The 27,163-nt window shown below is 37.0% G+C and overlaps 1 protein-coding gene across 17 annotated transcripts in view; it reads left to right on the forward strand.

The window, feature by feature from the left end:
* The window catches only part of LOC131682014 (mucin-19), a 642,211-nt gene that overhangs the window by 570,525 nt on the left and 44,523 nt on the right, over window positions 1–27,163 (forward strand). For 12 of the 17 annotated variants that reach the window (XM_058963148.1, XM_058963145.1, XM_058963144.1 and 9 more), the window contains one exon: window positions 22,663–23,775. The exons of 2 other annotated variants lie outside the window; for them this stretch is intronic. In XM_058963148.1, coding sequence (XP_058819131.1) covers window positions 22,663–23,775 — 1,113 coding nt within the window. Of the gene's footprint in view, window positions 1–10,613; window positions 11,064–22,662; window positions 23,776–27,163 lie in introns of all 17 variants that reach the window. 3 more of the 17 variants (XM_058963157.1, XM_058963158.1, XM_058963160.1) reach the window with 1 other exon arrangement.

Below are 27,163 nucleotides of genomic sequence, written 5' to 3' on the forward strand. Positions count from 1 at the left end.
ACGACGTTAATCCATTATTTTTGTAGCTTTGTTAATCATAGTATTATTCTAATAATGATGTTTGTACAATAAAAGGCCCTGAAGAAGAACGCGAACGCGAATCGAAACGTTGTTTCAGGTTAAAACGTATTAAAGCTATAATATTGACTGCGCAGATGAAAAATTTCCTTCATGAGTTGAAATAGTATAGTTCGAGCGGAGCGGAACATTATTGGAATTTTATTTCTTTTTTATGTTGTAACGACAGTCAAATAGCAAGGGACTGGCAGGTATGAAGTATTTTTAATATTAAGAGCCATTGTATTCAAGGAACAGTAAGGCTGTGAAGGAATAAAGTTTAGAAAAGCGTGGAATAGGGTCATATGAGCAAGTTCATAGTTTCCCGATAATTTAACCCATTGTCGTCTACCGCAGGAGTTGGGATATTTTGACATGTTTATCGAATGTGAATCTTATGGGTCTGGGGCATGCATTAACATAGCACTTTACGGTGTAAGACTGATGCGCTAGAAGACAAAGGGTTAAGCAGTCGGGAAACTTCTTCATATGTCCCTATTCCAAAATTTTCTAAACTTTGTTCCTTCACATTCTTGCTCTTCCTTGAGTATTATGGCTCTTAATATTAAAATACTTCACACCTTCCGATCCTTTGCTAATTGAATGTCGTTACAACATGAAAAAGAGAAGATTTACTCACTCTTAGTCAATAACAAAAAAGGAAAAAATAGAAATACATACAATTGACGGTGACAGTGCTCCGTCCGACATTGGCTTGACGTGAACTAGATATCGGTTCGACGGTGGCCCTGCGCTGTTCCGACATCGGTCCGATTTTGTTTATCCATCACACATTGCATTTTTTGCATTCCCTGCAAGGAGGCTTCTTGCATTCAATACAAGAAAGCTTCATGTAAGAGGACTTGTTACATGTTTGCAAATAGCTAGAGTACTTGCAGGTTTTGCAAGAGAATCTTGCATCATTGTAAGTTATTTTTACCAAGTTGATTTTTGGTGAATTCACTTGAAAAAGACATTTGCAACACCATTGTGTCACAGTGATGCTGTTATCTGTTTGGGTCTTAATTCTTTGAAGCTAAATCAAATCCATAGTGTCAAATGTTTCCTCAATTTAACACAAATTTTATTCGAAGTTCCAATCAAGTCACCAAATTCTCCAAATTCTAAACAATTCAACGTAAAAAGTTTTTGCTCTACAAAATACATGTCAGGATATTGTTTCACTCCAAAGCAGCCAAAACCAGACCATCATCACCCTGCCAGAGTAACACAAATCGCATATTTCTTCGCCATTACCATCGACCGTGTTTTCTTCGTGTTCATACTACTTATCATCGGCAATCAAAACGTTACTGTTTTAGGATTACCCGAAGTAAACATTTCGTTGCCCCCCTTTTCCTATACTCTACACTTTATATACCCTCATCCCACTGTGATCCAGCTTCACAACTCGCGCCTACGCCAGAGCCTGAAACAATTATACACAATAAATAGTTGTTTTGATTGCAATTACATTGCTGAAGAAGTACAATTGGATTAAACGATGACATGCGATGGAAAGGGACTTTAACTTTTTTTTATTTTAATTTTGAAATGCTGCTATATTTCTGAGCTAAATTTACCAACATCTCACATAAACAGAAGCTACCAAGGGACAATGAGATTCTGTTTTTTTGCTGAATATATTTTTGATTTGAAACCGAGATTTATTTCTACTGCATGTGACGCTTGTTTTGTTCTGACGTTTTCTTGTGAGATGTAGCATGATTCTTGAACGGCGGTAATATTGCATGTTTATTAGTGTAGTAAGAACTATAACTTATTTAGCGGTGATGGGAATGCTTTTTGCTTATTTTTGTTAGAAATCTGCGCTGTTGTTAATATCATTGAACATAGGTGTGCATAGTAAAGCTGAACACAAACAACTTAGTAATTTACTAACAGGTAAACTATTTATGTGTGTAGAAATAATTCACCATTGCAAAAATTATCAACCTATCACTCACTCACAACTGTAATCACAATTTGTCACTCCAACGTTTTAAGATATCGAAAAATAGCTTGCCTTTAACGTCGTTTTTGTTTGTGGCTGAAACTCGCTCGCTAGCTTACCGCATTCGGACAGTGAGAAACTGTACCCATACGTATCACAAAATAAGCGAAAAATCTCTAGGAATGTCAAGGGTACATGGTGAGACCGAATCAGAAAAGATTCATTTGTAAATCTCGCCGTGTGTTTCAATGGAAAATGCAGTACTTCAGTTTCGAATTCCCGTTTATTACTTAATTCCATATATCTACTTAAAGTCTGGTCCACTTAGAATCTGGGAACTGGGTTAAACACAGAAATAGACAGTCTTCATTAACTCTGTCACTCACCCAAAATCCGATTGGCAATGAACTAAAATCAGACACCCAACGATAATAATAAGAAAAAACTCCGGCTATGATATGTAGCGGGGAAATTAAGTACAGCGAAGACCTGATTTTATCAGTCACCAATTTTATCTACCACCTATTTTGTCAGCTGTTTGACCCAATTTTGTCAGCCTCATATGAAAATCCTTTTAATGAACTCTAACAGACGAACCAAGTCAAATTTGGGTGAATCCTTCTTGAACATATAATTATCTGAAAAAAAAATGCAAACATACATTGTTTTTAAATTTTGCCCTTATTTTAACAGCTTCGGTTTATTAAAAAAGGGGGGAAAAGTCACGTAGTTATGGTACGGAACATTTTGTGATCATCAGCATTTTTTCAGACTTGATAAGACTGCAAAAATCATTAATGAATATGATAAAAATCAGAGTGCCTAAATGACTGCCTAGCGGGACGTCGCTTGGTATATTGAACAATGCTTGACCGTATATTATTTATCCAACATACGCTTGGCCGATCAAAGAGATAATACGGCAACCAGTTAGTCATCCAAGCTGGAAATCCTAGACATTATAGATTTGCGATGTTAGTAGGTTCTTTGTTAAAAGGCTTTGGAAAGTCGATATACATTGAATCCACCTGCTGATGATTGTCGATGACAGAAGCGATTAGGTTAGATGTAGTAGATCGTTTCATGACAAATCCATGCTGATATTCAGTTTAAGCCCAAAATTTTGTGACATTTAAGAAAATAACATCTTTTAGGTGAAAATTGGCATTTTTGATAGAATTTTCCCAACGAACTGGGCACACAAAAAAAAATTATTTTTTTGAACTTCACAAAAACTCAGTTTTAAACTGTGAAGTCCCCTTTCAATTTTTTTCAAAAAATTTTTCACAATGATTTAGTTGGAACCCTAAATCCATGCCATCTTTTTATTTGTTCTGCTCCCAAGTCCAGTTCGATAGGAATTTTTTTTGAAATCATGTGGCATTTGAAATTTTTGATTTTTGAAGTCCTTGGGACTAAACAAAATTTGAATTTGTTTTTAGCGGTTTTAGTTTGTTTTGACACTAGATACTGATGTTTCATGCTATTTTTAAACACATTTCAATAAAAAAAATCAATCAATGTCAGTGACTGATGCATTCAACTGAAAGTTCAGTAAAATGAGTGATGGCTCAGTTTGTTCGCCTATCAATTTCACGTGTTCTGATACAACTGAACTGATATTGTCCAGCTCTGCCTGGGACCTCATCATAGCTCAGAGGCCGCATAAGGAGTTTGTGCATTGGACTGGAGTCCCAAGGGTTGAAGTTTCGAATCATGCGTCTGGGACGATTTTTTTTCACAAGTTGTTTATTGGGCAATGAATCTGCAACTGTGGCCACCAGACTTCGATTTTCATGGCAACCAACGAGAGGTTGAAATTGGCACAAGCAGTTTATCGCAAATCTTCAACTTCCGTAGTAGGAATGTCGTCCATATGTCTGTTCAAATTTCATACCCTGCAACCAACAATAAAGGCTAGAGTCATTAGAAAGGTGGCGCTTTTAAGTGTGTGTATTTGCTTAACCTTTCCTTCAATCGAACAATTTTCTAAGGGTGAAACAAAGGTAAAAAGAAATGCTTTTGCGAAAATAACGGAAACGAATAATTTATCGTTATTTCGAAGAAATCCATTTACTTTTCTGTTAATGTCGCTTTTCAGACGGCGCACATCTTTTTCAATCACGCCTTTGGTCTGTTGATTTCACCGCTTTTTAATTCGACTAATGTCGCTTGAAATTTTGCTCTTCATCTTCAGTTCCCGCTTTATTATCACCCAATACTTCGCTATGGGACGAAACTGGGGACAATTTAGTGGATTCTGCTCTTTTGGGATGAACTGGACTCCATTGTCCTATCATTGTAGCACGGCTTTGCTGTAATGGCAGCTGGCAGCCTGTCTAAACCGTAACGGGATGGCTTTAATGAAGAGTAATATCCATTTGTGGAGGCACTTCCTTTCCTTTCGAATTCATAGTGTTATCTGATATAAAAATGCTGGTGTTCATGCCATAGTAACAGATCCCTTGCTAAATCATATTTTTTTCGCGAACTTGTCCGCAAAAAATTTGATCCACGAAATTTGTTTGAAAATCAAAATCAAAACATCCGTCAAGTTTTATCAGTATCTTGTCTAACAGTTTACGGATCTGAATTCTAGCCACTGTTTGTTGCTTGAAGCCTCGGATGGGTTCTTTACTTTCTTGATAATATTTATAACCTTCACGAAGACGGATACGCCGCAGAGTACATTGAATAGCTTGTTTAGTCCGATTGTACCCAAATGATCTTAAACCGTAACTGACGATATACGGTTCCATTCCGAGGCTTGGTTGCAGTTAATGGCAGCGTATATTCTTTTAAAAATATCTCGGTACTGGGGCAAGTTGATCGCAAGTACTCCAGCGTCTTCTTCGTGTAATGGGAAGACGCCTTGACCGGCCAGAAGACGTACTTCCCATCCGCATGATGCTCCTTTAAGAAAGGCAGAAATTTATGCTTAAACTTATGTTTTACTTCGGGGGGTGTGGCCGATTTGTCCCTGGAATAGTAGCTGTCATTTCCTGGAATGTGGGTCTTCGAGAGTGGAAAGTAACCAACACGAACGACGTCCCGCGGTAGTTCTTCGTCATCCACCTGCACTACGATTTCACGATCGTTATCTGCTCGCCCGTGTACTCGGGGGACCGAGTCTTCTTACAACAAATGGTGTCCTCCATCTTGAGGGTTCGGTGAATCAAGGTATAGGAGCAGTGATATTTTCGGTCGGCGTCACGCAAACTCATTCCTTCCTTGTTGTCGAACAGCTTTTTCAACGCTCGCTTCTTCTTCTTTGTCATTATCTTCGCCGGACGGCCGCTACCGGTCTTCCGCTCCACGCTCAGAGCTGCCAGAATCCGGTAAACTGTACTCACGGGGGCAAGTTTTCGTCTCGAAAGTTGTCTACCGTAAATTTTATTTCCACGATGACCATGCGTTTCGTAAAACCGTACAACACGCTCGCGCAGTGCTTGCTGTTTCGACGCCATCTTCGGTTGAACTGGCAACACCCGAGCGAAAAGAAACACGCCGGCTATTTCTAGTGAGGCCAGAGAGAAATTCTCTTAGAGAGAAAAAAAATACGCTGGTTACTTTAATTACAGAAAGGTATTGAAATTATTCTCATTTTTTATTGAACACCCGTTATTAAAAAGAAGGCATGTAACTTTTGGGGGATGTGATCCAAATTTATATTATAAACTTTATATTTGCACTGATCAGTTCGACAAATGTTAACCAATTTTGAATTAAATTTCTAATTATATATTAGTTCTATGACTAACTTTCGAAAATGACACAAAATTCGAGATTTCATAGTGTGTTTCAGGCAGAGTTGTCGATATGGTGCATCTAAGAGACCTAATCGAATAATGGAAGTTATATAAGTTTCGCTTGTATTTTTGTGCTATTTGCTTCATTCATCATTCATTCATCGCTAGTCGAATGAGAAGCATGTGGATACACCGTCAGACGGTGCGGTAAGTAGAAGACAAGCAAACATTGTGTAAATTAGCATTATGTTGCATTATGACAAATGGTTTTTTAGAACGAATGTGATCATCATTCTCAACAACGGCACCAAATCAAACGGGTGTCAGGTTCGATCCAAATCACATTCGGATTTAGCGCGTTTTTATTTTGTCGTCTTTTTTAACAACCCTTTCCTTTCGTGTCAGCAAGTAACCAATCCCTGGTCGATAAAGTAGAACGTTTCGTGGATGTTTACTTGAGATCGACGAAATATCTGGCAAGGGACAACAACAACAGCATGTCAATTTGGTAGCATGTCTCTACAGCCGAGCGATTCTTCGATGGAACCGTGACGACGAATAGGCGAATTTCATTAAAAGAAACATAATTCGACCTTATTTCCCTGACTCAATGTTTTCGGAAATATAGTCACATGTTGGAACAAACAGGCTCCTAGTTGATCAGTACATGGAAAAAAATTCGTTCATAAATTCATGAGCAATATATCACGACTTCGTGAACTGAACGAGATTCGTTACGTTTGGTTATGAAAATAACATACCTTACACCTTAAATACTTGGTTTGTACGTCAAACCAATTGAACTTATTTCCCAAACCAAATTTTCATGGGTTCAACACGGCACAGCCTGTTGAAAAGACCATAAAAATGGTGCGTGCCAAATTTCACATCCATCAAAACACCAGAAAATGGTCTCAATAACACATAAATGCTCCAAAATATGTTTTTATATAGGATCTAACGGAGGGTGTTTTTGTAAAACACCTTAAGCATGGGGGTATTATGGGCTTTTCGTTGGTTCGGATTATTAATTTTGGATTCTAACAGGACCATACTTTATTTCTATGGTGCGATTACGTTCATAAAGAGTTCATATTATTCTAATCCGGTATTACGACAACGCACAGTGGGAAAAGTATGAAAAACGTGACTTTAGTCAATAACGTGATAGCTAAGTGTGGTTATCGAAAATGTGCACTGATTATGCAAAAATATCTGGGGAATCGAATGCAGGTATTTAAAATGACCGCTAATTCCCCTTTTTGTTAGTGTTTATTTTTATTACTGGCTATATAACTTAGAAGAAAACGGAATGCGGCCTACCATAGTTAGTGTTTTTATGCAAAAAAGTTCAATGATTCTATAGAAAATAATAGGATTGTCTGCGTAAAACGTTTTAATCCCTTTTACCAGAATTTTCCCCAAAGGTTGGGTTTTTAGTTTAACTGTACTCAACATCTTGGAAGCAGGCTTAATGCCGCTGATCAAAAATAGTGTTTCTTATGCAAAAAATTCCAAAAAAAAATCGATTGAAGATAGATAGAATGACTGTACGGAACAGGTGAAACCGTTTTACTCCAATTTTCTCCAAACTTTAGAGGAAAATTATACATGGCAATATATTCTGAGTCTGAATGTAGTTGATCAATAGTTGAATTGCTCCTGTAGAAAGTTCCTGGGAATCGATTGCAGTTAGTCAGAATGTCGGCATGAAATGTGTGTGTTTACCCCGTATTCTTCCTATAATTCAAAATTGAAGCTAAACCAGGTTTTACATTTAGGGAAGAGGACGAATAAGTCTCATTCAAAGTAGTTACTGTTATATAAAAAAGTTCGGGGAATCAATTGAAAATAGTTTAGAAGAACCGCACGAAACGTGCGTATCCGTTTTACCTCGATTCTCAATACTCTTGTGTGAAGTTTTGATCAACTGCATCAGCTTACCGAGGAGTACAGGTTTAACTTCACACTTTAGTTATGAGAGGGACTTAGGGTAAAACGGGTACACATGTTTCGCGCGGACATTGCTTCAATTTGTTCCCTGGACTATTTAACACAAAAAAATACTTTTTACTACTTTGTTCGGAAATGTGGGGTAAATATACGGCCCTATTCTGCGCGGCGTGTGACGTGAGACGAATAAACTCACCTCACTCTACGTGACTTTTCTCACCCAATTCTGAAGAGTCACTTCGGGTGACGTGAGACGCCCATTTAACCGCAATGGAGAATCTCATCTCACCCGAGTCGACTCTTAGAATCGGGTGAGAAAAGTCACAAAAAGTGAGGTGAGTTTAATCGTCTCACGTCACACGCCGCGCAGAATAAGGCCGATAATTTCTCACTTGTTTAAGGGAAATAATTGGAGGAAAACGTTTCGGGCGGATATTTTAAGTATGTTCAAACGATTCTTTGAATTGTTTTACCGTGAGCCGCTTTCAGTATCTTTCATTGGTGCGTAAGGTATAACTTTACATATACATTATTTGAAGAATTGAGGTAAAACGAGTATACACGTTTTATGCGATCATTCTATCTTCAATCGAATCCCGAAATTTTTTACATAAAAATTGCTGCTTTTCATAAGCCACTCTCAGCCTCTTGCGGAGAAGCACAGCCAGGTTTAATTTCCCACTTGAGTTAAGGTAAAAATTGGGGTAAAACGGGTACATACGTTTCGTGCGGTTATTTTAAATATCTTCAATAGATCCCTCTTAATATTTTACATAAAAATTACTACTTTTTTATCATCCGCTTTCAGCCTCTCTCTGAAATGATGAGCAAGGTATAACTCCACACTTGTATTGTTACAAGAATTGGGGCAAAACGGATACAAACGTTTCGCATGGTCACTCTTACTATCTTCGATCGATGCCCCAGATTTTTTATATAAGAATTACTACTTTTCATCAGCCACATTCAACTTTTTTTCCGAGAAGCACAGCCAGGTTTAACTTCATACTTGAGTTATCGGAGGAATTTTGGATAAAACGGGTACCTATATTTTGTCCGGTCATTCGAACTATCTTCAATTGATTCCCTGGACTATTTAACATACACAAAAATATTTTTGATCATCCGTTTTCAGCCTCTTTCTGAAATCATGAGTAAGGTATATCTCCACACTTGTGTTATGTGAAGAATAATGGTAAAACGGATACAAACATTTCGAGCGGTCATTCTTACTATATTTAATGGATTCCCCGGATGTTCTTTCATAAGAATTACTATTTCCCATCAGCCACATTCAGCCTCTTTCCGAGAAGCACAGCCACGATCACACTTGAGATATGGGGAGAGTTGGGGTAAAGTGGGAACACACGTTTCGTGCAATCATTCTAACCATCTTAAATCGGTTTCCCAAATTTTTTGGCATAAGAAATACTCCTTTGGATTAACCGCATCCAGCCACTTTCTAAAATGTAGTGCCAGGATTAACTTTACACTTGAGTTAAATTGGGGTAAAACGGCAAGACATGTTTCGGGCGGTCATTCTAATTATATTCAAACGATAACCTGGATTTTTATACATAAAAATTGCCTTTTTTTGATCAGCTGCATATAGCCATTTACCGAAACATAAAGCCAGGATTATCTTCGAACTTTAGTTGTGCGAAGAAGTGGGGTAAAATGAGTGTATGCGTTTCGCGAGATTATTCTAATTATCTTCAATCGATTCTCTGAATTTTTCTACATAAGAAATACTATTTTTGGTCAACCGTATTCGACTTTCTTCCGAGTTATATATTAATTCTTAAACATAAACTCAAACGAAAGTGGAAATTGGGGCAAAACGGGTATGATAGCGTACCGTGCGGTCGTTGTAAATACTAGCAATCAATTTTTCAGACTTTTTTACATAAAAAACACCTTTCCTGATAAATGTCATCCAACCTTTTCATTTAGACACAATAAAATGAAAGATTAAAGCAAGCCCGAGGAAACGAAAAGCCCATAATGCCCCCTTGATCATGATCCAAATTCATCCCCATTGCATGGTGTTTTGATAGTGTTTGGAAATCGACATGGTCCGGATGATTCCATTTGAAGCCCATATTCTGGTATATTTATGGGTTTATGAGTCCATTTTATGGTGTTTTCATGGTTGTAATTTGGCGTGAACCATGTTCATGGTATTTGTTTGGGGTTGTAGGGTGTTTGACCCCATGAGAATTTGCTCGGGGATACAATCATTATTAAATCAACAATCAATGTCCCTTATCCGAAAATCTGCTTTTCCAAGGCTCAAAACATCTTCATATTCACATTCTACCATTCAATAGCATCCTATGAATGAATTCAATTTCTAGAGTTTCCCTAAACTAGAATACAACACGACTACACTGCTCACAAAAAATGAAGACGTCATATCAAGAAGGCTTGCAAATCTTTGAACAACTCGATTGGTAATGAGTGTTTGCTTGTATGAATTCGTAAGTATACGTCATAATATAATACACATAGGCAATTGTTCATTGAACTTCCTTCTCGAGATAATAGCACTGTAGCCTATTACGACTTACGCTTATATGTGTAAAAGAAAAATTTGCCGCTCTTCCTGGTATGTTGTCTTCGCATAAATACAAAAGCCTGAAAGTAGACTATTCAGATATCCTAAAACTGACTAGCTTATTTATCCAACTGACACAACACTTTGAAATTGGCTTTTTCCTTGTTTTGAATTTCGGCTTCGGTACCCTAGCCACTTTGAATTAAACATACACATTCGAAAAATAAAAACAAAAATAATTTAAATAACACCGATCAATCAATCTATGTGTCTCTTTTTCTCTTTTTCCTCTGCCTACTATTTGTTACACCACACAAAAAAAACAAAACCAATAACCACACAGCAATCGACTTCTCGTGCGCTTCGACGGCGGCGATGATGCTGCCCCCGTCGCCGTCGTCCTCGTTGAATAGGTTCCAACAGTACCATAACCAGCCGCCGTCAGCGCTGCTACCATCGCCATCCACACCGACGGCCAACAGTTTTTCCGATTCGTCTTCCTGCTGTTCGTCAACGGCCAGCATCCAGACGGCCATTACGTCCGCTACGATTGCGCCCCATCTGACAGACGGTGGGCAGCAGCAGCAGCTGTACGCAATGCTACCGCCGCCTCCGCCACTGTACCATCCGGCAACAATGGCTACAGCAGGATCTTTGCTCTCGCTACCTGCCATGTCGCGCCACACTCGCACCAACACCACTTCCAGCGCTCATTACGCCGCTAATCCTCTGTATCTGTCGACGATTCCGCTGCGGCGCTTGCGAAGCTCACTGCGGCGGCATTCCGTGTCAGGTACTTGAATATTTGCAAAAACAAAGAGATGTCGGGACTAAGAGATGCCTTTCATTGGTTTCTTGTTTCTTACATTTTTGTTAATCGTTAATTTATTAGCATTGCTGCATTTTTTGTCGTTTTTTGCTTATAAATGAAACGCCAAAAATTTTAACGAAAAGCTGGTTAGGATCTTCTATGTCCGGGCACCTTCGTTTTTCAGTAATAATTTAAAAAAGTATGCGTTTTAACCTTTTATTTTTGCATTTATTCAAAGTTCATTAATCAAAATCAAAATAAGAATAGATTCAAACATTTATACATTTCACTTCAACCAAGGGAAACATTTTGTGTGCAAATTCGTTTAGAACAAAAAGTATTAATTATGTTCGGTCACAACGATCTGTTTCATCTGTTTTAATACAAATAATTATGTGACTTTTAAATTAGTTTTTTTTTTCAAATATTGATTTCCAAAATAACTTATCGGATTTTAAGCTATGATCGATTACCTGAGAAAATTATGGAATATTCAATCTTCATTATCATTACAGTTGCGGCGCTCCAATCGAAATTCTACCGATTACTTTGTGAAGAAGACACTTTAAATATTATTTGTCGAAAATTTTAGGAAAGAGATAGTTTTCAATGATAGGATTAAATTTTTTGAAAACTACACATTTTCCTTTTTCCTTAGAAAGTGATAACGATGAAATGCGTAAATCGTAACAGTAAAGTGGTTGTTATTTATATCCGATTCTCCGATCCACGATGGACACTCGGAAGTGTTTGACTTGCAGCTTGTATGACAGCTTATGACAGAAGCACAAATTTTAAACGATAACAAACTCACATACGGCAAATGCAATGAATTTGAGCGGAGAGAGTACTGTTTGTTCAGTTGTGTCAAACTCTCTATACCAACATTGTGTAGTTGAAAACTCTCAAATTACTTTATCGCACAGTTTTACTCTTTGATGGTGACATATCAATGATTTTAATATAGGGGCCCGTTTCAAAATATCGGAGCTATTTGGTTGGAAATAATTACAACGATATTCACAAAATAACAGAAAACGTGTTTTTTTGGAAAATGCTTTATAACCGAAGCTCGGATTGGTGTGGTTAATGTGTTCGCTGTGGCGCTGTAAACAACACATTAAACAATACTTGTAAAGTATACAAAACTTGTTCAATGAACTCATGATGTTATACGTTCAAATCAATAGTATTTCTCATTTTTTTTAAAAATGAAAATACCCGACTATCGGTATTTTACCGATACTACCGGTGCTAAGGGCTTCAGTACCGTGGAACCGGTTTTCGTCTAAAAGGTCGGTACTAGGAAGCCTAATATTTGTAGCCCGTTCAGGGTAACAATTTAGCACTGTGTGGAAATATACCTATTTTTGTGTAGACACTCCGTGGAGTGTATTTGTTTACGCAACACTATGCTCGCCGCTGTTCTATACCGTTCACAATTTATTGTAAATTTTGTTCGTTTTTGCGTTTGTGAACAGTTTTTTCAAACTAGATAGGTGTAGTAATTTTTGTTTGACATTTGTGATTTAATAACATAGGATGTCCTTTGCTGTCGAAAAATGCGCTGAATTCGCGGAACGAAGAGTGACAGCAACGGCAGTAGTGGAAGGCGGGCGGTTTGTTTATATTGTGCAGGAGGTGGCCATGGGGAGAATGTTTCGTACCACAGTGATAGAACGACGCAAAGTGTCGCCTAGCCGGACAAAACCTCAAAATTTTATTTTAGATTTTTCATGATTTAACATTTTTACCTGTTTCTTAACAGGTTGAATAAAGTCTTCTCAAAATATAAAGTCCTGAGGCCGATAGTTCGATTTTTTACAGAACTTCAAAGATGAAATAAATGATCAATTCTGAGAAACACTGTTTTCAAACCTAAGTTATTCAAATGAATATATCTTTTTAGTTAAGACTCCGATTAGGATTGAGCAGTTTTCATTTTAAAGGTTATTCGCTGGACTTATAGTTGCCATTCGATTTAGTCGATACAAGCCTTTCTTCTCGCTCAGACATGAGGAACAAATAATAAATCGCGCAATAAATTAAAGTTATAATATTCAAAGTGACTGTACTTTTTTTGAAACAGGTCGGAAAGATCGCTTGTTGTTCATGATACTTGAAAATTAGTGTACTTTCCGAAAATAAATATCTTGTTTTGCCCCTTTCTGGCCCGAGGTATGAAAAATTTTTGATTTTTCATGATATGTCTGAAGGAAACGCATGGTAGCCTTTGATTACCCAGGGTTCGTAATATAATTTATAGATGTGACTTATTATTATTAACAATTGAAAAAATGTGTATTCTGTTAAAAAATTCACCGCACCTAATTTTTTGAAAATGAAATTTCGGATGTAGTGCACTTTATATTCGTAAATATTAGCACCCTAAGTGCCAAAATTTTGAGTCAATAAAAAAAACAAAAAATGAACATCAAATATGAATTCAGCTTCACAAAATTACCTTAATGTAAAGTTTTCATCAAATTCAGGCCACTTTTGAGGTTTTGTCCGACATTGTATGGAAGGTGATCACTGTGCGACGGGGTATTTTTTGTGCCGCTTAGACTTTTTTTCGCTGGACCAATCCATTTTTATCCATTTTTTCCAGTCTAGCTCTCCGGCACAGCTAACCATCAAGGAGAGCGCAGCAGGGCTGCCAAAGGTGGCTCCTGGGAAGTACACTGCGGTGACTTCTGGGATCTCTCGTGGGAAGTGAGTAGATCCGGCGATAATTCGCCATCGTCACTAGGGAGGTTCCAACAAAAGAGCTAAGTTCACCTTCCTAGCTAAATGCATAGGGCCGCTATCATGGCAGTTAACGAGTAAACCAGGAGAACTTGGTCGTTGCAGTCCCGGTCGGTCGGAAGCTGTAATTTCCCTTTCCGCCATCAGTAGCAGCAAATAAGCGACGATCCAGCAGCAGTAGCATTGGGAGAATTGTAGGAGAAATAATATCCGGGAAATTTTATATTTATTTGTTTACCTTTTTGTTGTTTATGTGCAAAAATCCGAAACTCTGGTAGGTGCACATAAGCCGCCCTGACAAATAGGGTCTGCCGGGCAAACTAGTACTCAAGTAGTGGTGAATCACCTATTTACGCATTTTGCATCTACAAGATGCTAAAAATGTGCACAAGAAAAAACTGACTTGAATTTGGATTGGTTCGTCAGCTAGAGGTCATCCAACTTGTCGCTGCGATGTAATTGGTATAGCGTTGTATGGTGATGCAACTTTAAACACATATTTGCATGATTAGATTTTCTTGCATTATATGATTTGATGGATTAATGATATAAAAGCTCAAATAAACCCATCGGAACCCAAGTAACGGTATATAATCTCTCAATTAAATGTATTCATAATGATAAAAATCAATCTTTTGAGATACATCTAAGAGTTTTGGCCTCATGGGAATCTGGCCTGCTAAATATGTTTCAATGGTGTTATCCAGAAACGATGGCGGAGTGGCTAAATTAAATCTTATAGTATCCTGAATATCTCGTGAAAGTCTATCTTCTTAGCCCATCGAGCAACGGATGTTTAACAAATAATGAGAATTTTTTCAGTCATCTAGTTAAAAAACAAAAAAAAAATCAGCCCATTCAGAATTTTTTTTATTAAAACAATGTTTACTCTTAAAAAAACGTCAATGAATATTGGAGAAGGGGCCCTGGTCAGCCATACGACGCAACTTAGTCGCGATGCTCTGACAAGAGCGCTGGACGGCAATGACGTCCATATTCCGGATACAATTCCGTAGCCTGGTGGTCAACTGCTTCGTATCCTTGGCTCGCCAATTATTTTTGAAGACTAGGGCACTGAGGGAGCCAAGAAAATCCGGAACGGCACTGGGACAAGTTGGTCGGGTTCCTTTCTTTCAATACGCAGAAGAATTATGGTTAAAACCGACACCTTAAGCTTAACACTTTTTCTAAGTTGCCACAAAACCAATAAAATTATAATTTTTATGCAGAATTCTTCTTCAGAAAATTCTTAACAAGACTTAATTTTTTCAGCGCTTCAAAAAATTAATTTCATTGAAAATTATTGGTTGTAAAACTTGGAAACAAAGTGACGGGTAAAACCGACACCCCATAGGGGTAAGATCGACACCCCCTTTAATTTATTTTCTCTCCACTTTAATTGATTAATAAAGTGTGAGTATTAGACTGGTTCAATTTTTGACTTTTTGCTCCACCAGGCTTTACTGATTCCTTTTATGGCCCTTAGTAATTGTGCAAATTTTGGTGCCGATCGGTTGTGTCTTCGGACCCTCCAAAAATTTCAAAGTTTATATGGAAATTAGTATAGAAAATCGGTTAAAGTTGAAAATAAATTCTTAAAAAATCACCACACTATATATTTCTAAAGGTATTCGTCTACTGAACACATTCGTGGAACATTGTAAGTTTGTGAAAATTCGCTGAGAAAAGTTATTAACTAAAGAAGCAGCATGACTTCAAAACAAGTGGATTTTATTATTAATCATAGCAACCCTGTTTGAATAGCTGCATCTGTCATATGCTAGCGGTGGGTGGCAAGTCTATTTTACACTTGTATAACGATGTAGCTATTCAAACAGGGTTGCTATGATTAATAATAAAATCCACTTGTTTTGAAGTCATGCTGCTTCTTTAGTTAATAACTTTTCTCAAAGAATTTTCATAAACTTGCAATGTTCCCTGAATGTGTTCAGTAGAAGAATACCTTTAGAAATATATAGTGTTCTGATTAAGTGATTGATGAGGTGATTTTTTAAGAATTTATTTTCAATGTTAACCGATTTTTCATACAAATTTCCATATAAACTTTGAAATTCTTGGAGGACCCGTAGACACAACCAATCGGTACCAAAATTTGCACAATTGCTAAGGACCATAAAAGGAATCAGTAGAGCCTGGTGGAGCTAAAAGTCAAAAATTGAACCGGTCTAGTGAGTATGTATGATGCAAATATGTGCTTTTTATTGCTTCATCATGTACTGAAGGGAAGAAAGTTCGAAAGCGCAGTACTATAAATAAGAGTATTTTATGCTATAGGATTATTTATTGATATGAGTATTTCCAAATAATCCTTGCGCACATCATTGCAACCCCAGTGTCATTTTATTTCGTAAGAGAAGATTTGCAAGCGTTCTACGTTCTGATAATTGGATTCATTCACTTATAACTGACACACACACTTCTTAGTAAAACTATCTTTTTCAGATTTGATTTTCGGACTCTGATCATAAAAGATCATTGTCTCATTGTGATAAAGTTAGTCTATGACAAACTAAAAGAACAATAGAAACGGTTTGATGAGCTTTTTGCAGAAATAGCAAAAGCTTCGATAGAATCAGATAAGCAAAAATTCCAATTTTTGATTTTTAAAGAGACTTGCAAGAAATAAACACAATAAAAGTATTTCTGTGTATTTCTGCTAATACTATAGTGTTCTAATAGGCTAATTGAAGTGTCACAAAGATCCACAGTATTTTGAAATGAATAGCAAGTATACACAACCATCTTAACAGCGTGTCGGTTTTACCCTAACCATAGGGTGTCGGTTTTACCCCAACAGCGCACATTTTTTTATAAAAGCAATTAAAAATATTGAATTTCTCAAACTCGTCTTCAATGCACCTAGTTGATCATAGGAAAGGCCGATAATAATATGTACTGAAAAATGTGGTGATTTGAAAAGCTTTTGTTCGGTTAAAACCTTAAGATCTACCAACGAAATTTAACATCCAGACGAGTATGAACGCTGCTGTCGTATGTTTTGTTTATTTTTATGACATTCGGCGCACTAGCGTAAATCTAATTTTTCTTCAAATGCTCTAAATAAACGTCACTAATAATAATGTATCATTATAAAATGAATAAAAATTTGATTTCTAGGAAATGTTGTGGAGTGTCGGTTTTACCCACAGTGTCGGTTTTTCCCACAATGTTCTATCGGGGGGTCTAGAACATTTATTTATTTTTTTTTAACATTTTGATGTTAAATTTTTAGGTAATTTTTCAATTTGTAGCTTAGAACAAATATCTCGCTTTTAGGAGGTTAAATCAGAGAACACATACTGTCAGAGGAACGGACATGTAACGTTAATGAAAACCTTCGAAGACACCATTTAGCCAGTTTCGCTTTGGTAATTAGGTATCTTGAAATTCGCAAAACAAAACGTTTCCTTCAATTTATTTTTCTACGAAATATATTTTTGCTCGGAGTTCCTAAGTAACTGATGTTACATTCAAAGTTCTATGGATGTCCTATTGATTCTTTGAACAATTTTATCTCAATTAAATTTTGTTTTCGTTTTTAGTTTTGTTGAAAATTACGAGTTTCGAAAGACTCTTCCTTTAGAAACACATAAGATAATTAATTATATTCTCCGCAGAATCATTGCAAGTTGTTTTGTAGTCAGCGAGAAAATGTTGGGAAGTGGCGGTGTGTTATCTGTCTTTAGGGATTGTGTATTTGTTGTAGGGTGGGTGCTCCTATAGTTGAGGTGTACCAATAGTTGCAGTAGTGGTACGCCTAACTAAGGTACCAACCATCAACAAATATTTTTTATCGATTCATCGCACTAAAATTATGCGATAATAAAACCATTATCCTTGAAATTTGTTCAAAAAACTGTTGTAAAAATTTATTTTCTTCGAATTTTGAGCTCCCTTGCACCTATAGATCTAATGTACCTATAGTTGCAAGTCCCTTTAAGAAATGAATGGGATTTGCAACAATAGGAACCGAAATTAGCGATTGCACCACCATTGGTACATGTGTTCCTATAGTGTTACAAGCGGTTTTGAATACCTCAATTGGTATTAAACCATCTTTATATTTTTCCTATGAAGTAGGGATTGAAGGCTTTCGTTTAATGTATTAACATTGTCCATAGGTCTATTCATCGATTTTTTAACAAAATTTTTCCTTAAGTATGCGACTATTGGTACATCCACCCTAATATAGGAAATATGGGAAAGTTGCAATTTTAAAGTGCACTTTTTCAAGTATTTCGATTTGATTAATCGACGAAACAAAGGATCTAAATACATCAAATTAAGGTAAAATGATCTGAGAAATCCGAAAATATAGTTTTGAATAAGAAAAGGATCGGAAAAGAATCCCGAGCAAAAATTTTTTTGATAACCTAAAATATAAACAAAAGGGTATTGTTTCGCGGATTCGAAGAATGTCCTAAAAACTTATAATAACAGGTTTATAACACTATGTTGCCCCAAAAACTCATCTGTTTAAGTCACATCTCGAAATATTGTAAAGTTTTTTTATATAGTAATATTTTTAAGATAAAATATAATATTTTGTGAATTGATCATAAATCCATAGAGAAAGTATTCAAAATTTCAACCAATTTCAGGAGGCTAATTCACAATGATAGTTTTATCTCATTAACCATTGAAGTAGGAAGTAGTTATTAGGAAGTAGGAAGCAGATATTAGGCCAATATTCTTATAATATATGTATGTACTAACAAACACTGTAATCATTGAAGTCGATATACATAAAAATGACTTCTCGATCATCTAAATTTAAATATTAAACAATTCATACACATAACTACATGAATTCAACGAACACAAATGCACCATAAACTAAAAATTTATTTTCTGATATCAATTATTCATAAATGTTAAAAAAAGTTAGTTTCCCAGACCGACGAACAAATGAATAATAGTATCCATATTATATAAACTTAAGTATTTATTTTTCTAAATTAAAAAAAGTTCTAGACCCTTAGGAAGAACAATTCAAAACTTGTCTCGTTTAAAAGAGGAGCAAGTTTCCGGATAGTGTGTACATCAGTGATATTGATTTGCTTGTGGTAATATTGTTCTACCAGAACCCGAACTGTTCTACCAGAGACAAAAAATATCCCGAGTAAAATTTTTATTCAAATTTGAAATTTGAATTATCGCGAAATTTGGTGTCTTCGGTCATTGGTGTCTTCGAAAGTATTTATTAACGTAATAAGTTCCTCCATCTGATACTGTAGGTCAAAAGATTCATCCGCCTAAAAGTGAGATATCTTCTGAGAGCTATTCATTGAAATGCAATCTTCAAAAAAAATCATCAAAATGTTAAAAAAAATTGCTATAGAGCCCCCGATAGAACATTTCAAATTTAGTCTCAGATGAAAGGGGAGTATCTAAGCTTTCGATTAGTGAGTACCTCAGCGATACTGACTTTTTTGTCTAAATATTGTTCTACCAGAGACACCGTGTCTCATCCGCATGATGCTTCTTTAAGAAAGGCAGAAGAATTATCTCAAGACGCTCTTTCTGGTACGCTTGTTGATTGATGGCCAGACCGCTCGGCTTGAACTCTGGCTTTGAAATCCCTCTGTCCGATATGGCGATGCACAGCATAACTTTTTTTTTAAATTTATGCCAAAACTTATATTTTATTTCGGGGGTGTGGCCAACTTATCGCTGGAATAGTAGCTGTCATTTCCTGGAAAGTGGGTTTTCGAGAACGGAAAGTAACTTTCGTCATCCACCACGAACGACGTCCCGCGGTAGTTCTTCGTTATCCACCGGCGCTGCGATCTCACGATCGCTATCTGCTCGTCCGTGTACTCGGGGGAGAGAGTCTTTTTCCGACAGATGATGTCCTCCATTTTGAGGGTTCGATGAATCAAGGTATGGGAGCAGTGATATTTTCGGCCGGCGTAACACAAGCTCGTTCCGTCCTTGTTGTCGAACAGCTTTTTCAACGCTTCCTTATTTTCCTTCGTCATTATCTTCGCCGGATGGTCGCTACCGGCCTTCCGCTACACACTCAGGGTGCCAGTATTCGGTAAATTGTACTCATGGGCACGTTTTTATCTCGAAAGTGGTCTATCCTAAAATTTTTTCCTCGATGACCATGCGTTTCGTAAAACCGTACAACAAGCTCGCGGAGTGCTTGCTGTTTCGACGCCATCTTCGATTGAACTGACAGCACCGAAAACGAAAAGCAAAAGAAAAGAAACATACCAACCATTTCTAGGGAGTCCAGAGAGCAATTCTCTTGGAGAGAAAAAAAAATTGCGCTTGTTACTTTAATTACAGAAAGGTATTGAAATCATTTTTTATTGAACACCCGTTAGATCACTCCAAAAGCCAAAATATTACTGTCTTACTAGCTGTTAGTGCTCAAACAAAAGATAATAGTTAATAGTTTTTGCATGAATAACTGTTTATAAATGTTTTATAAATTAATAAAATGTGTAAAAACATATCGTTCAACAAGTTTGGATTTTTAGTATGGGAATGTCCCCGGTTGTGGGTCGCCCTCTGTTGTTGCCACCATTTTCGACGTGTGCATTTTGATAGTGCTAGGAAACTTTGCACAGCGTCACAAAATACTATAAGCTAGCTTTTTGAGTCCACTTCATACCGAAAACATCTATCTGCTTTTTTGTGTTGAATACAGTGTTGAAAAACTAAAAGTAATTTTCCGAATTTTAGCTATCGATTTTTTTGCGTAAAATTATCGAAAATCACGCACTAAGTCTTAACAGTGTAGAATAATAATGATTTTAGTAAAACAATAATCATCATTCCCGGTTATGGAGCACTTTTTGTATTCGGTTGTGGGCGAGCTTGACAGATAACTGCTGAAGCAAAAACTCAAGCCAATTCAACTCCAAGCACTTCACGTGACCCCAGCTTTTTGAGATGCTAGCTTTGTGTCGATGTTATCTCAAATCGGACCATTGCAAGTGGACACGTTGGAAAAAGCCTTATGATTTCCATATCCCTAGGATGCCCACAACCGAGAACATTTTTGTTGCTCATAAGAAAATCGCTCATAATTTTCATTTCAAACAATCAATATACTTTTTTCGGCAAAAAGTTAGATATTTCTCACACTATTCGAAAGATATATAATACCTAGCATACAAAAGATCGAAATGAATTTTACGGATAATAAACAAAACCCGAATCACAATCGGGAAAGCTCCCCGTACTTTCACATAGCATAATAGATTTCTACAACCAAAACCTCCGACACTCACCGTTTGAATGATTACCCATACCAACATAAAATACACTGTAAATATTTCCACCAAATCGCCAATAAGTGCTTGCTGATAGAGTTGCCAATAGCAATTAACAAGTATAAATTATGCGTACTTCTAGTGGTAACCTTAACTGACAGATTCAGATGTATATGTTTATGGAAAGTATATACGCTACCACAGCGCAATGACTGATATTAACCGGTTAAGTAATCTTGCTAAAAGCAAATGTCAGACCTGCATCAAATATACCCTTACTAACACACAAAGTAGCAGTACTAATAGCTGATAGCGTTGACAGTGACTAATATTTCATAAAAGCTAACCAGTTAGCTTACTTTTCCTGACCTGAACTCAACGCGGCATCACTTGCGGTGTTTATTTGACGTCATATAGAATAACGATTAGTTTAACATTACAGTGCATCTGTTTCTATATCTATGAGGCGATGTTGGAACCATTACAACTAATCTTTTGTAATACCGAAATTCCATTTTTATTATCTATTTACTTTCTCCGTCATATTCTGGGGTGCTGCATAGTTTGTCCTCTTCCTCCCCCTCCTATTATTAATATAATAACATACAGTCTGGAGATGGTTGTTCACAAAAGCATATTAATTGGAACAAAAAAATTCGATTCTTTATGATTCAACAGATTTTTTTTTTATATTTGTGAAAGAAATATGACAATGTATGAGTCTTTTTTTGTTAGAAACCATTATCCTAACGATCCTGCGACCTCTGGTGGTGAATAATAACAATTAATATTTCGTTTTTCCCTATTGATTATACTCTTTGTGTTTGATCCATCATGTGACAAAAGTTGTTTTCCAAACAAATCTGACACACCCAGACTGCTACCGCATTGTAATTCCTTTTCGCTGCGTTGGAAATCATCACTTTATCGTTCTGCTATACAAAATCGAGCAAGCGAAAATACAATAGAAAACCTGAAAACGATTAACAAATTTTAGGACGACAGATGAAAATGGCGCGCATTCTTGCTAATTAAAAATATTACAGCAAATACATTCCAATTACTTGGAACGTATTGCGTTAGTTTGAAAGTCGCCTAGTTGCTGACACCATAATGTCGATCGTATTGCTGATGAGCTTGAAGAAACTATTACATCTGTACAAGTACGAAAAGTATTGTTTCTCCAATGCGTTGCTGTATAATACATTGAGATAAATGAAGTAATGTCAAAAGCCCCCACGTCAAACTACATACCCGAAACCACCATGACTGACATCACCTAAATGAAAGTACAGAAACAATGGAGATACAAAAGACAGCACATGATTTATAGAAACAACAATACTAAAAACGATAACAATGGATTTAAAAAGTGGCTAACAAAATTTCTCTAAACTCCTTGACAGAATGGTCAATCCTCGAAGTTTCACACTTAATAACAGATCTTTCTTCTCTGCCTCTCCTTCTAACGTACACTTCTTTCGAATCTCTTTTTCCACTACATGTTCTTCCAAGTTGTGTCACTGTGATTGTTTTTTTTTGTTTTCCGTTTTTTCTTTCTTTTTTTTTTTATCTCTTATTCACAGTTACATCCGCAGTGATATTCCATCAAAGAGCTTTATCATTACCAAGCGCTACCCCCATGCTAAGTCATTCTCCCCACAACAATTCGACCTCCCATCACATGGCGCCGCAAAAGTCCTCCCAGAACGTTCTAGGCAACAGTAGTAGCAATGTTAGTAACAATCCCACTTTTAACGGCCAATCCGGTGGAGGAGGTTTCTACGGAAAGAATGCAACCGGGGGAATCCTGGTCAGTACGCTGCAACCGGTTCACCACCGGACACGGTCACTGCCGCTAACGGAAGAAAGTGCAATACGTATCACAAACAACGGTCCTGCTGCCAACGGACCTCATCATCAGTATTTACCGGGCGCCAATCGCAAACATCAGCAATTGTCCAACTTATCGATAGCATCGCTCAAGTGCACCTGTCCGACCGGGCTGCCCGTCATTGTCGTCGGTAGCAGCAGGGCAAGTCACTATAATTTATGCCCCCTGCACAGTTCTGGTAGCAATACGACAATAACATCGGCTGCTGTCTCGGCGTCGTCGTCGTCGTCGTCCACTCAGCAGGACTATGAAAATATGAATAAATCATGTTCCTATCTACCATCCATGTCCCCCCCAACAGGCCAACCGGGTGACCACCAGCATTACTACAGCAATCACTCATTCGATGGTAGTGCCGATAGTAATCCCAACCCAACAATCACCATCCCGTCACGCAGTTCAATGGAGAGTATTATCGAAGATCAAAAGTATCTCCCGATGGACATGAAGAAACCCACCAATCACGGCAACCAGCAGGAAGATAAGGACCTAGGAAATCAGGCCCCGAATCTTCAGTTCATTAGCCGACTGCTACGGAGCACCAACATTCAAGCGATAAACAATAGCAAACTGGTCGCACTGAAAATGGCCACCGCAAACATCCCGCCCGCAATCAGTAGTAGTAGTAGTTGTAGTAGTTCTTGCACCAGTAGCCAAAGCACAACAACGACCTCCAGTGCAAGCAGCAACTATACATACTGTAGTAGTAGTAGCGGAGGCTCGTTGCCGTTGGGTAGTTCCTCTGGTTCGCCCCCGGCCACGCTGCGTCGCCGAAGTGGTCGTAACGGCGCCAGCTCGAGGCGAAGTATGTATCTTTATTTAGCAAAATTTTCCTGTTCATTTCTTTATTAGTTAGTTGTAGTTGTTTTGGTTCTCCCCATTCCCTTTGCTTTTTTTACTATTGTCCTGCTGTTCATTCATATTTATCATATTACAAATTTAAATAAGGATATGTATCCACATGTATGCTACGCACGAGTATGATGTAGGCTTGTTGACACCTTGAAACAGCGCAGAAGTAGGGCCACCAAAAATATGTAATTTGTATGATGAGTGTGTTGTGCACCCTAAACACTGTGGATTGTTTGTTGTCATATGTGTGTATATTTTATTGTGTGGTGTGCTAAAAAGTATTACGATATAACATCTAAAAGGTTACAGGTTTACTATGAGAGTTATCACGACTGAACGACACTTTACGATATGATTTCAAATTTGTTAACTAATTTTCTGTAATCAAAATGTATGCGTTATATCAAACTAATTCTACAGGGAAGACGCGACAATTGCGCATTCTTCATCTTTTTTTTTCAAATATGGGTTCATTAGGGTGTAGCGTTCTGTTTGAGAGATCATGATTGTTTGGGGAGAGTTTCAACGAAATCTTCAATAGAGAAAACAATTGATGTGAATTATTATGTTGAATTACACACAGAAGTTGCAAATTCGGTTGGGGCTGTTTCTGGATCAGCATATCATAACATAAAGCAATTGTCACTTTGTTTTCCGACGATACCGATTTGTTACTTGTATAACACAAATTATTACATTAGGTAACAGTGAGGCACGATTCTCCATCTTTTTTTTTTTCTTGGGAGACGCCTATGTATTGTGAAACTAAAAAGCAGGGGTACCAGACATATTTTTTAAATGTCTTCACATTTCATGAAAAAATGTCTTCATTTGTCTTCACCGACCAGGATTCTGAATCGGTTTTAGATTTTGAGCCAGAATTCTGCCAGAAATCGGTCAGACAACCGAAACAAATTCGACTTCTAAATGAAAAACCCGTCTTCACAGCCTTTCAAATGTCTTCAAAATGAAGACATGTCTTCACATCTGGCATCGCTGCTAAAAAGCCTAAGATTATGCAATTATTTTGACAGCTTATACGTTATTTGTATCAAAAGCTGCCTCTCTGTTGATGCCATTGTTTCTCGTCATGCAGCAACAATATATATTAAATTAACCCTTTCATGCCCAACTTTTTTCTAGTGCATGTAGGGTTTCAAAACTATTTTTCCTTGAAAACGGTGGGGTCAAGAAACTCGAAAAACCTTTTTCCAGAAAGGTAGGTGCTTTCCTTGCAGTGCTAGAAGCTGCTCAATTTTTACCTTCCAATGCTCAGTACAATTCTCCTAGAGTATTTACAATAGTCCAACTGCGTGAAAAACGTAGCCAAAAATAGTCTAAATTGATAAGTTTTATCAGTTTTCACTAATATTGCAACATAACGAAGTTATATGAAAAATTAATTTTCCTTCGTAAACGTAAACGGTCCCTGGCAGCACTGCTCCATTGGAGTTCAATCAGACTAATTGTAATAACTTCAGTTCTAGAGCTGATCCTTATAACTGTTAATGCTCAAATGAAAGCCAATAGTCACTTGTTTTTGTGAGCAAATCTTGCCTCAATCAAAAGTTATAGGTGCTCAAAAACGTTGTTGTCCACAAACAACATGGGCATGAATGGGTTAAACAAATTTTTGCTTTTTCGATAATATTCAAGTTTAATATTGTGTCAAACATTATGCAGGTTGAATTCCACGAATACTATTATTTAGAATTTTACAAATGCTTGTTTAATATTTGACAGTCTCAGCAAATATTTCGTTTGAAACAACACAAATCTTGTATTGATTTATCTGGATTGCTTTTTTGAAGCAACGATAGCTTACTAGTTAATTCAACGTAGAAACAAGTGAGCGAAGCGCAAAGTTATTTATTTGCTTCTAACGGTTGATTCGTTGCCTTCAAATAATTAAAATTTGATTGAAATAAGCAGGGCGTTTTTTATTACCAGTAAACAAAAAGGCGGCTAGACGGGTTAAACTAGATGCTGGCTATCGGTAGGCTATTAAATCATTGTTCTAGGACCTAGGCTACCCGCCGTGTTTACTGTAAAAGTAGTGTGGGTTATAATATAAATAGATTTCATATTTCCAGTTTAAAATAAGAACTAAAAGCAAACTCTTTTTCGAAGAATTTCTTGAGGGCTAAGGTAAGGGATGTCATAGACCCAGTACAATGTGCTTACTTACACTGATGTCGGTTTTACTTGATGCTGAAACTATTTCAAAATCGGTTGTTTGAAGTCATTTTCGGTTGGCGGTTTTTTAACTAAAAAATTCAGTTTAGTTCCAAAAGATAAAAGGATCGTCATAAATGCTGATTTCCGTGAACCCAACTCTGTTACGTTAAAATCGTTTGCAACTAGCCGGTTTTCATTTTTGGGTTATCAAGCGAAAATGTCATAGGGATCCTTCCCGGTAGCGTCCCGAACAGTTGATGACTAGCTTGTCGAACCAGGTGCCCTACAGCCTTTAGCCCCTGTCGACGCTAAGAATAAGGGAACTAAGGCTTGGTGAAAAACAGAAATATTTTTCAGAAAAATTTCAGTGAAGGGTGTTTTAAAATAAAATTGATGGCATGAATTAAATTGGAAATGTTTTCAAATTCAACAAGCTATTTACGTCCAAATAATCGGATACGAGTGCCGCAATAATTCCTATTGGCCGATACTTCCGCTGAGGCAAGCTCTCCGCGATTCACGTCTGTGCCAGTAAATTGTTTTTTCCCTAGTCAGCTTCAACGTTAAATCCGAGTACTTCATCTTCACTGTCAGTTACTTATGTAACTCTTATGCATTCAATGAACAATCTTTATGAACAAAACGGAAAATTTACGTTCGGTGAGAATAAATTCACAGGTTTGCTAATGTGGGTATCGCCCCAGAAATTTCCCGATGACAAAAAGCGTATTTCATAATAGGTCATCAGAAATAAGACATAATATTTGAAACACGATGATAAACGTGAGGCTGCACAGAGGTGTAACTGCTACCAAATTCTGGCCAAAATAGAAAAAAATATGTTCTTTTTCTTATATTTTTCGACCGAATTGCTTTTCAAACCACACTCCAATGAATGAATCCAGAAAATAGGTTTTGTTATTGATAAATTTAGTATGGAGTAGTCGTAAATGGTGAATTTTTAAGATATTTTTAAACTTTGAATCACATTATTCCATATTTTTCTAGATTGCTCATAACTTAATTAGGAAGAAGGCTGGACAATTCGAACCTTCTCAGCTATGGTAATACTATGAAATGCGTATATATCATTTTCATGGTTCATAACGAAATTTGATGGTTTTCAGTTTTCGTCTGCATGCTCTAGGGCCAGCTCCTATTTT

The sequence above is a fragment of the Topomyia yanbarensis genome, chromosome 2 (genome assembly GCF_030247195.1).
Source record: "Topomyia yanbarensis strain Yona2022 chromosome 2, ASM3024719v1, whole genome shotgun sequence".
NCBI classification, from domain to species: Eukaryota; Metazoa; Arthropoda; class Insecta; order Diptera; family Culicidae; genus Topomyia; species Topomyia yanbarensis.